Source organism: Kryptolebias marmoratus, linkage group LG10, assembly GCF_001649575.2.
Source record: "Kryptolebias marmoratus isolate JLee-2015 linkage group LG10, ASM164957v2, whole genome shotgun sequence".
NCBI classification, from domain to species: domain Eukaryota; kingdom Metazoa; phylum Chordata; class Actinopteri; order Cyprinodontiformes; family Rivulidae; genus Kryptolebias; species Kryptolebias marmoratus.
The window spans coordinates 10636178-10648238 of NC_051439.1; the positions used below are offsets into that span (position 1 = coordinate 10636178).

The following is a 12061-nucleotide window of genomic DNA, read 5'->3' on the forward strand; positions in this document are numbered from 1 at the left end:
TTTTTTTTTTTTGCGTGGTGCTTTGAAAACCTCGCGAATGATGTTAGCTTCTTCGTCGGGGTTGGGGTGGGAATAGGCCTGTCTGTGGTTCGTCGTAAATGTTTTAGCGTTCAATTTAACACCTAAATGAAACACAAGCGCGCCGTGCCGTTTTAAAACGGCTCACGTCTCCAAAGTAACACTCGGTAGCTTCCCGACTTGCTAACGTTAAGGTGGCAATTGATTCACAAGCAGCGTCGGTTCTTTTTTCCTGGTTGTCCGGGGCTGTTTTTTTTATCAGATCAACAGGTGTGAAACCACATTATTAGCCCTCGGCCTCGCTCAGCAGGAGTCATAATGAGGCGTTTCGGCGGCGTTGAACTGAAAGTGGCTTTTTTTTAGCCAAGTCCGTGAAGTTGAAAGGACTCTTGGCGCTCGGCACCACGGAGGCTGCATGCAGCTGACCACATCACTAGCGTGCTAAGGTTAGCTGGGCGCTAACTTCACCCTGCATGACACGTCTTCTGACAGGCTTTTTGTGCTCTCACCACACAGAATGTAACCCAGGTTTATTTACAGTTAACCATACCCTGTTTCTGTGTTAATGTTACATTTAAATAAAGTAAAATCTTTCAAAGATTATTTCATATCTCACATGAATATGAATAAACTTGTGATATGATCTGACCCCTCCTCACCAGCAGCTATTCTTTTATCTTTAAATATGGCTAACAACTTTTAATAATTTTTTTAAAATCACTTTTCGGGGTTGTTTACGTTCTCAAATCCATCCTGTATCTCTGATCAGCTCAGGGAGTGTTTCTGTTGTGTCAGGTGACCGCGCTGATGTAAGATTCAAAAAACTGAACACTTTGTTTACAGTAATGTGTTTTCTTTCCCCCTCCTCTTTCAGTGCAAAACGGAGCCGTGACCCAAAAGGATACTTTGAATGACGATGAGTTTGAGCCTTACCTGAATACTCAGGCCAGACAGGTGAGCGTTTGGCCACGGCCTGCACACTTTGTGGAGCATTTTGCACATCCGTTTTCCCTACAGGGTCTTCAAATATTCACATTTTATGAAATATAAGTATTTAAATTTATTGCTTAGTAAGAGCAGAAGTGCAGTTTGTAAATAAAATTCAATAATCTTTAAATGTGTGTGGTAATTATATTTTTTTAATGTGCAAAAAAAGAAAGAAAAAAATTAACTACTTTTTTTATCCAGGCCTAATGTTTTGAATGTATAGGTTTGCATTTAATCCGTGGGCTTAAAGATTGATATAAACTAAGTTCTTAACAATTTGTTGGCTTGTTTTTAAACGTCACTGTTGGACAGAAAAGTCTTTCAAAACTCCCTTTACTGTTTTTGTTACAGCCTGAGTAATACTGTCTTTCAGAGGATTACTGAAAACTTTTTTACCACTACTCTTGGGGCCTTTTTATGTGTATAGTGTGCAGACTGCCTTTTGTTTCTTGGAGTCACTTTGAGACTTAAACAATAAGTACTTTCGTGTCTTCTTTTCAACGTCCTTGACTTGCATTTCCCTTTACTGATTTATAGATCCTCCTTTTAAGAAGTAGCATTCACCTTGAAGCAGTGAGGGGAAAAAATAAGTCCTGTATTTTGTCAGAACTTATTGTTCTGTATTCTGTATGCACAGATGAGGAGTGTGCAAAATAAGTGATGCTGCTATATGAATACTTTATTACTATAAACTTTTAATGACCTTTGTTTTACTAAAGCTGTTTGTACAACTTAACTTTTGTATCTTGACACTAAAGCTGTCTCTCTTTCGATGCAGAGCAATGCCTATACGGCCATGTCGGACTCGTACATGCCCAGCTACTACAGCCCCTCCATAGGATTTTCCTACTCTCTAAACGAGGCAGCATGGTCCACAGGTGGAGACCCTCCGATGCCTTATCTGGCCTCCTATGGACAGCTGAGCAATGGGGAACCCCACTACCTCCCGGACGCTATGTTTGGCCAACCCGGCCCCCTGGGGAGCAACCCATTCCTGAGCCAGCATGGCTTCAACTTTTTCCCCAGCGGCATCGACTTCTCGGCGTGGGGCAATAGCAGCTCTCAGGGACAGTCGGGGACACCGCAGAGTTCTGGCTACAGCAGCAGCTATGCCTATGCCCCCAGCTCACTTGGGGGTGCCATGATTGACGGACAGTCCCCATTTGCACCTGCTGCCAACGAACCCCTCAACAAAGCACCTGGTATGAACAGCCTTGATCAGGGCATGGCAGGGCTTAAGATTGGTGGTGCTGCCCCAGGTGGAAATGGGGAAATGGCTCCTAAGGTGGTTGGCTCTGGTTTACCTGGTGGGGGTCCCCTTGGCCCTGTATCATCTGTTGGACCTCCCAGTATGACTCCTGTCTCAAATCCCCCTGCCAAGCCTGCTTCTTGGGCTGATATTGCCAGCAAACCAGCCAAGCCACAACCCAAGCTTAAAACCAAGGGGGGCATGGCAGGTGCCAATTTGCCTCCTCCGCCCATCAAACACAACATGGACATTGGCACTTGGGACAACAAGGGCACCATGCCCAAAGCTGCCACTCCTCAGCAGGTGCCCCCCATTCCCAGTAACGGACAGCCCCCCAATCAGGCTTCCCCGCAGCCTGGAGCTACAGCTGCGGGGAACCCACAAATGCCCCTGAGCAATGGACAGCTGGTTCCACCCGTTTCCCAACTGGGGCAGCATCAGCTTCCACCCACTGGGCAGCCAGGTATGGCTCAGATGCCCCAGCCGCCTCTCCCCCAGGGTCCTCCTCCATCACAAAGCCAACAGCAGCAACCGTCTCAACCTACCCGCTGGGTCCCTCCGCGGAACCGGGCCAATGGATTTGGAGATGCCAGTGGGAATGGCACAGGCCAGTCGCCTCCCACTTCTTCAAATGTAGGAGTGGTTCCCGGGGTCCCCTCTGAGCCGCACCCAGTTCTAGAGAAGTTGCGCATGGTTAACAATTACAACCCCAAGGACTTTGACTGGAACCTCAAGCAGGGCAGGGTGTTTATCATCAAGAGCTACTCCGAGGACGACATCCATCGCTCCATCAAGTACAACATTTGGTGCAGCACGGAGCACGGCAACAAAAGGCTTGATGCGGCTTACCGTTCGCTGAGTGGCAAAGGGCCACTGTATCTCCTGTTCAGCGTCAATGGGAGTGGTCACTTCTGTGGTGTGGCAGAGATGCGCTCACCCGTGGACTACAACACGTCTGCTGGCGTGTGGTCACAGGACAAGTGGAAGGGCCGTTTCGATGTGCGCTGGATCTTTGTTAAAGACGTTCCGAACAGTCAGCTGCGGCACATTCGACTGGAAAACAACGAAAACAAGCCAGTGACCAACTCTCGGGACACACAGGAGGTGCCGCTGGACAAGGCCAGGCAGGTGTTAAAGATCATCGCTGGATATAAACACACCACTTCCATCTTTGATGACTTTTCTCACTATGAGAAGCGTCAGGAGGAGGAAGAGTGTGTGAAAAAGGTAAAGAAACTATTCCTCTGAAATAAGGTGACTGGTCAAACAGAAATCCTGTTTGGTTTGACATTGTTTTTGAGTATTAAAGAAGCAGAAAAGCTTGAAGAAATGTCATAATTTAGCTGGATTTGGATTATATATAGTTTGATTAAACACTGACTTGTCCCTAGTTTTTATTTCCTCCTTGTTAGATTCACGCAATGTCTTGCTTTAACATGAAGTAAGAGATAGTGAGTAAAAACAAAAATGTCTAAGATTACAATGATTAGAATTTAGTTTTCTTTATCTTCCTTATCAGTGATTATCTGATGTGCAGCTGCTTGCCTTAGCTATCAGAACTGTGTTTTTATTTATTTTTTAAAAATGCCTATGCGGCGTATATAGAGATATTTCACATTTGGTAACGCTGCCACTTTAACCTTCTCTAAACTGTCACAAGTGTTTTTTTTCTGGTCTGTGTGTTTGTCCTGCTGTATTTGGATCATGCAATTATGCTGCAGAGAGCAACTGGATAGTTTTCAAAAAAATAATGAAAGTAAACTACTTTCAGGGACTAGAAGTGGGGAAACCTGAGCTGCAGAAACAAGTTGGCTGATCTTTAATGTTCTTTCAGTTTATAAGATTACTCTGGTTGCACTTGCTTTATCTGATCTTTGCCTTTTTTTTTTTTACACTTATTGACAAGCCAGACATTTGTACGTGAATTAATTTAGCTTCTATAGTTGTATTGTTTTGGTAATTCATTTTAATCATTGTACATTTTTATTTTTAGCAGCGAAGCAGCTGTTTTCAGTTTAGTTTTGAAATGCAATACACTATTTTCAGTGTTTTTTCAGTGCATGTGTGTACCCAGTCTTTTTGTATTACCAACAGATTTCTCATTTAGGTGCTGAAATGCAGTAATTTTAAAATACTTAATGATTATTTGCAATAAATACATATGGTAAACCCTGGCAGTTAAAGTTAAGGGTAGTTCTACTACATGTAACTTCTTTTTAATGTCATAAAGGTGGTACATTCTTCATATGATTGATAGTTTGTTTTGGTAAGAATTGCAATTTGGAAAACTTTGAAGCCTTTGCAGATGAACGCCTTCTCTTTGCTTTTCAAAATAATTTATAAGGCATTTTTACACGTAGCAACTAAACTGCAGGGGTTTGCTTGTTTTTAAACCAGCTTTTTTGTCCGTTATGTTGAGTTCTCCTTCCTGTGTGTGGCAGGTGGAGGTCCAGGGCAGTGAGCCATATCCCAGCAACCCAAGCAACAGGAGTCATTACAGGCTTCAGGTAACTCCCTTCATCCTCCGTAATATTTTGAAACACTTCTGTGATTTGTTGGTATTTGGAGTTATGTACTTCTAACTCATTTACCAACGAAATGCCAACCATTTCCATTTAAAAAAAACAAAACATTTATCAACATGTTCACGTTTAGCCTGAAAAATTAACATCCTAGTGACTAGGGGTGAGCTTTTTAAGCAAACGCACTTCAAATTTATTGGTAATGAATTGATTTTTCCTTCAAATATTTAACCCCACCATGCCCCCCACACACACCGGCCTACTTCCGTGCTTCTCGTGGCGTCCTTTACTCATGTGGGGCTAATTATTGCAGCACAAGCGTCCGCATGGCAACAAATCGTTTCAAAGCAGGGAAAGTAGTTCTAACGGGTGCTAATTTCTTGCTGCTGCTTTATGATTTCAGACTGTTGCCTGGTTTGTTTTTGTGCCTAACTGTGTTCACTCAGTCCTACATCTAAACAGGCTTTGGGTAAAAAGACGTGTGCTGCTGCTAATACTGCTAGCCGGGGACTCATATTCCTTTATTCTTCCCAATCTAATGGCTAAAAATGGAGGGGTTACACATATTCTGGCAGTGAAGCTGAGCTCACCCATGACTATTGTTTCTGCTTTAGAATCCTTTCAAAATGAACTACAATGGCAGAAATGGACTCCATGAATTGTTTCGCTTATTTTATTTAGTTTTTTGTTCCTGGGAGAGGTTGATAGGTTTTGTGTCAAAAAATCACCTGACTGGAAAAACACCTTTTGAAACGGCGACCTCATTAATTTTCTTTTAATTTGCCCTTTTTTTTAACTAGACTTGAAATACTCAAAAATCACTGCCCGTCCCTGCCAGAGTTTTTCCCAATGTGACGATATGAAAGAGCACAAAGATCTGTCATTGTACATTTTCAGTGTGGTATTGCTGTCACATGTAACCCGCTGTCCTTCTTTTTCTAGGAGCGCCAAGGACGAGTCAAGTAACATTTGGTGCTTTGGTCAAAAGACTGCAGCGGCTCCCCCCCTCCTCCGCTAAAGCCCTGTCCGCCCCAGTACATCAATACATTCAGATCTCTAAGAAATTCTAATAGGGGGTAAAGACTTAACAAAAGGACAAAAGACAAAAAAAGAAAAAAAACTAAATGAAGACTTTGATTTCTTGACTTTAAAGACTTACTTCGAACTTGTAGTAAAAAGGAAACGATTATTCATAGGACTACAACTTAATGCATAGCATCCTTAGGTGAAATCTTTTTTGCCCCACCCCATTCCACTACATTATGCTTTTTCTTCTTTGTATGCTGCATTTTCCTTTTTCCTTCCTTTTTTTTTAATGAAAAGATCATCTTTTTTTTTTTTTTTTTTATGGTCCAAGAGCATGTCTGTAATTCTCACACAAACACAAATCCAATAGAAATGTGTAGTGTCGGCTAATAATAGTGTCCCAAAGTGAAGAATGGGCCGTTTGTCTCATTTTCTTTGTAACCCTCCCCACCTTTACCTCTCTTCTAAGGATGCTCGGATCTTTACCCAGGACCCAGTGGAGCTTCCTCAACAGTGGATTTTCAGCGTAGGCTGGTGCCAACTCGTAATTTTTTATCTCTTTTTTTTTTTCTTTTTTTTTTGTACATGCTTGTCATGTTTTTGTGTGAAGGGGGGGCTTCAGAAAGGCCCTCTTGTTTTGTTTTTTCCTTGGACGGAGCGTGTGGTGGAGGGAGGTAGGGTCGGGAGGATTTAGAAACAGTAGGGAAGTGGGGTTAAGTTTAAATTAAGAAGAAATGCTTGGTTGATGAGCTTTTGCTCAGTGTATAATTTTAATGTCTGAAAAAAAACGGGGCCCTCTGTTAACAGTCTTTATTGGACTTGTTTCACCCTCTTTTATTTTTTTTTCTCTATCTCTCTCTTGGACAAGTTAATTCAATGTTGCTATGAGCTGCTTTTTGTTTTCCTCCTTCCGTTTTCTTAAAACTGATGTGAGTGGCCTTGCCTCCACTCTTTCTATTAATCAGTTCAAAAATAATAAATGTGGTATATTCAGCAGAACGGTGTGCATTCCTTATGTTTGACTGTGGAGAAGTGCTTTTGTTATGCATCTTGTTTTTCTTCATGTATGTATGTTTTCTTTTGTTTTTTTCCTGCTCATTTTTATAATCGACCTGCAACCACGCAAGACTTCAACCTAAACACTTCAATGCTGTTCTTCTCTTCCGTTTATTTTCTTGTTCCTCAGCTGCACTCTTCATTTCTGCTCAGCTAAACGTTATATCACGATCAACTGCAGCCATCCTCACTGTCATTGTCAGTTTAAAGAAAGAAAAGAAACATCTTCTTTACGAACTACTGGCTTTTATTTGTGGCATAATAAAGATGCTCCACAAAGTCATGTTGGGTTCTTTCTGTCTGGTCAATTTGGTGACCTGGTTTCCTCATCTGTCTGCAGAAATTGTATTTAAGGTAGTATTGGGAATGCAGTAAGAAGCCTTCTTTAACTTTGTATCAATACAAATGAGTTTTGTTGTTTAAATGCATGAAATGTACATTTAATTTTACAAAAAAAAATAGCATGTTCATTGTGGATGAATTAGATACAGAGCTATATTTATTTATTTAACTTTTTTTTTTTTTTTTTTTCAAGAGCTAGTTATGTTAGAGATTTAGTGGTAATTTACTCGACTTGTGGAAACGTATCATCTTTAATTATCCACGTCTTGGCAGGCTTTTGTGTATATTTAGTTTCCAATCCGCCATTTTCTCTCCTCGTAATTGCGGCTGTAGTGACCGTGGCGGCCACAAGGGGGCGACGCAGGACTGTTTATTCCGGACAGGTGGCTCTTCCGCCGTTCTTTCGGATTCAGTGTCGGGCCTCACACCAGGCCCTTAAACATTATTATCCCTCAAACTGCGCGACAGTCAGAAATAACCTCTTAAAAACCCGATGGTAAGTGCTGCAGCTTTACTTGGGAGGACGAGGTGAGCCACTCTGTGTATTTTTGTTGCTTGGAGAAACTAGTGTTATAAGTTCCCAGAGTTGGCTTGAGACCTGTGCGTGTTTGTGTGTGTTAGGCACGTGTCGTGTGGGGGAGAAGGAGGAGGAGGAGCAGGGGGGGCAAACGACGCCTCGAGGGGTTCTCCTGTGACCCTTATCAGCCCGTCTCTGGGGACGCCTTTCAGCCCCTCCTGGGATGCAAATGAGCAGAGAGGCGCGTGGAGATGCCACGCTACCGACAAGACGAGGTGGGGGTGGAAGGGGGAGGAAGAGGATGGAGATGAAGAAGCAAAAAAAGAGCAGTGGTGGTGAGTGACTGCTCTGGCGGAGGACACATCCACTCACAAGAGGCACTTCAATTACCATAAGCCATTATCCCTTTTATTTATCTATCTATATATATATATATATATATACACCTGATTCAGATCCAGTTTCAGAAATTTAAACATGAGAACAGTTCCAGAACTGAAAAGATCCTCTCCCTTTCGAACAGGAGTGAGCCTGCATTTCTTTCACATGTGCTGAAGCTGTCTGCAGGTCCTCCTGCAGCTCCTTAGGAGAGTCAGGCAGTCAGACGTCGGTGTCTCCGGGTTCATGTTGCACTGCAAGGTCATGCTTCTGCTTTATTTCCCCCCCTCATTATCATAAGGCATCCATCTCCTTCCATTAGTGACGCTTCGTGTCGCCAAACCGGCCTCTATTTACATGAATAAATTAGATTTTGTCTGCCTTTTTTGTACATTTGGATTAAAAAAAAACAACAACCTAATGTTAAAATAAGCACTAGTTGTGTTTAAAGTGTTCTTTTGAAAAATTGGGGCATTTATTTTGCACATAAGCTCACGTTAAACCACTTTTTTTCTTTAAAATGACTCATTTTAATAGATTTATTTGCATCCTTCACAACTAAAAGCGATAATCGCTAAAGTAAAAATAGAACACGTAAGGAGGTTTAAGAATAAGTCATGAGGGGGGAATAATTTGATCGTATGCGGGGGGGTGTATACGGTCACCTGCTCTCCATCACCGGGGGTCCTGCTCTGTTGATGTGTTGAGTATTACCCCCTCATTTCTCCTAATTGTGTTGGAGCGTTCTGAAAATGCATAATGCGGAGACAGTCAAAGGGGGCCCCGAAAAACAGTTGATGACCTCTGTCCTGACATATGTGGCACCCTCGCCCCCCGCGCGCACCCCTATTGTGTGGGGACGACAGGCGTGTCGACATAAAGAAATATATAGGCCCAATACAGACGGAGCACCTGGATTTTACTTCGGCTCGTGTGCCCATTTTCGGCATCCTTTTCCACGACGAGCGCGCCGAGTCGCCTTCTGACCCGACCAAAGCCTTCAGAATCTCAGTATTAGAAGGTGCGGCGCATCGGCTCGTAACTTCTAAAATATTCTGTTAGAAAATTTGTTCCAAAATTCACTCTCCCCCCCACCCCCTCACACACACACACGCACACACACCCACCCTTCGTATTATTTGCATCTTCTGCCTCCATCATCTCAGATGTAGGTCAGCTCACATCTCTGTTGCCTGCAGCAATTTACAGCACGAACCATTTGATGTGGCGCTGTGATTTTTAGGAGCAGAACCGACGCTCATTATTTAAATTGCTTGATGCTTTGGGCTTCTTCTCTTTTTTTTTTCTTCTTCTTCTTCTTCTTTTTCATCTTTTACTTTGAAAGAAAGAAAGAAAAAATACTGGATACTACAAGTAGGAATGCAGTCCATGAATTGACTTCTTTATTGAATTGTTTTTGAACAACAAAAAGACAAACGTGGTGCTGAAAATCACAGGAAAACACAACCATTTCTAAGTGTATGACTGGAATATGCTCACCGTAAGCATAAATCGGCGAGCAGGAGGGATGGCTCAGGAAGCATTTTCAGACTATTTTTCTACTTGCTCGCTGATAAGGCTACTGGACCCTCATGAGTAAACACACAGACCCTTTGAAGTGTCCCTCTGTCACCACATGGCAAATCCCCCCGGTGTGATCCCTCTGTCCATTTGGCCGCAGCAGTACCTCTGGTGGACTGCCTGCAGCTCTGTTTGTTCTGACAATATGGAAACCGGTAAATTAGCAGGCTTTGCGCAGTGACTGTGGTTGCTTCGCGTCCCGAAATCTCCGGCTTTGCCCCGGACCGATCTGCGTGCGTGCGTGCGTATGTGCGCGCGTCCCCCACCCCCCTGCGTCTCGTGTTAATCTCGCAGGATTGCGAGGTGGAAGATTTCGCCCGTGCAGCTCTCGGCGCCTCCTGCCTGGAACGCTGGCATGTCTCGCGTGAGGGGTCGACTGTGGCTTCTCTCTTGGCATTCACCGCGTGCCTTAATTGTATTGAAATTAAATCAAGGTCCACTGTGAACACAAAGAGCTCAAACCCAAAACTTCCAAAGCGTTCAGTCTGTCTGTCCCTTGCAGCGCGTTTGGAATGTGACGCTGAAAGTGCATTCTAGTTTATTGTTATTTATTTATATATTTTTTTTGCATTTCTTCAGTCCAGCCCTGTTTGACTTTGTGATTCCTCTCTCCTCACCTGTGATCTGTCGTCCCTGTGGGCTCAGGGGCGGCTCTGCGGCTCTGTGGCATGCTAATCCCACACAAAACATGCAGTCTCCCTTTAAAATGAGTGCATTTTATACAGACGGTGCAGAAGAAGAAAACAAAACAAAAAACACAGCAACTGTGTGTTCTGTTGAACAGCCAACAGTGTGTACATGCATGCATGCAATTCGGGATGTGCAAAAGAAAGGGTTTCCAGCAACAAAATGTGGAGGAGAAGAGAGAGAAAATCTATTTGTCATGAAAGCAGGATTTACGCCTTTCTGCTGTCCTCTGTGTAAACATAGTACAGCACATGATTAAAAGAAATGCACCACAGAGAGGCGAGAGCACGGAGAAGCAGGGAGGGAGATAGAGCAAGCGAGCAAATCTACCTTTGTTGCACCATAAAGAGAGCAGCAGCTACCTGATTGCTACCATTCCTGCAGACCATCTTCCCCTCAGAGCAAAACAAAGGATGACGACTGGTTACCTGTGAGGGCACACTACGACGCACCGCAGTGTCCCGATCTCAACCGGCTCCACTTTTCCTGTTTAAGGAGCTCGGAACGGTTTAACTAGACCAGGCAGTTCTTCATTACAGTTGTGCCATTATGTCCCTCTTTACCCTCCCTCCTACTCTCTTTACTGTTCTCTCTCTCTGTGCACTCTGCGCATGCAACTCTAGCCATGGACAGAATAGAAAACAGGGACGCAAATAACAATCTGGCATTTTTCGGATGCACGAGGAGATCATTTAAGACACAGGAAAGTTTGACGACATCAAGAAAATGACAGAATTTCAGCTCGAGAGAAAGTACATCTAAAATTCCTCTTTTTTTTTTTTTCTTTTTTTTTTTCTCATGAGTGCCCTCAGTCCCTGTTCTATATTTTGCCTTGAATACACTACTGCAACACTTTTTTTTTCTCCAATCAACTATATCCTTCCTCTCTAAAGATGAGGCAAAAACAAAAACAACAAAAAAAGCCGAGAAGCTGTCGAGTATTTCCTCCGTCAGGTCCTCGGTCCTGGTTTTGTTATTGTTGTTGCTGTAGTTGTGACTGCGCAGCTCCATCCTGTTGTGAAGGTCCTTCTGCAGGAGGGGTGAGGGGGGGTGAGGGTAGGGGGGAGGCAAGAACACAGGGGGTGGGTTGGAGGGATGGCGGACAAGGGGGTTGAAGGGACGGGAGGCAGGCAGGTGTCACACATGCAGTCAGGGGATGGAGGAGAGGGTAGCAGGAAAAAAAAAGAGAGACTCAGCTAAATTCTAGCTGGTCGTCACCAATAGAAAAAAATCCAGCTGGATCTGCTCAAGACAAAACGAAAACCAGAAAAAAAGGGGGAAAAAAAAGTCCAAAATGTATACATATATAAGCCAGGTAGGTATATATGTATAAGGATCCGAGGGAGGAGGAGGAGAAGGAGGGAAACAAGGGATGGACGGACGAGGAGGAACAGGCAACTGGCTCTCACACAGACACAGTGCGCCGAGGAGACGGCAAGGGCTTCAATTTATGCTTTCTGGTCGACACCACCCCCCATCTCATATACACGCAAACACACATACAGCTACGCTCGCGCACACACATATACAGAGTGTCCCGCCCCTATCTGCCCCTGTCCCTGTCCCTGTCCCGTACTGGATGCACGGCCCAGCTGATCAGTGCAGAGGGATTAGCCAACAGGGCCAGCTGGCAGGGATTACACAGGCAAAGTGGGGGAGGTGTGTGTGTGTGTGTGTGTGTGTGTGTGTGTGGGGGGG

General features: G+C 43.9%; 1 protein-coding gene across 1 annotated transcript in view; it reads left to right on the top strand.

Annotated features, from left to right (window-relative positions):
* Window positions 1-7141, top strand: part of ythdf2 (YTH N(6)-methyladenosine RNA binding protein 2) — a 7687-nt gene extending 546 nt beyond the window's left edge. Inside the window, exons 3-6 of the mRNA XM_017418696.3 lie at window positions 893-972; window positions 1784-3481; window positions 4696-4761; window positions 5719-7141. Coding sequence (XP_017274185.1) covers window positions 893-972; window positions 1784-3481; window positions 4696-4761; window positions 5719-5742 — 1868 coding nt within the window. The 3' untranslated portion in view covers window positions 5743-7141. The remainder of the gene's footprint in view (window positions 1-892; window positions 973-1783; window positions 3482-4695; window positions 4762-5718) is intronic.
* The last annotated feature ends 4920 nt before the right edge of the window (window positions 7142-12061 follow it).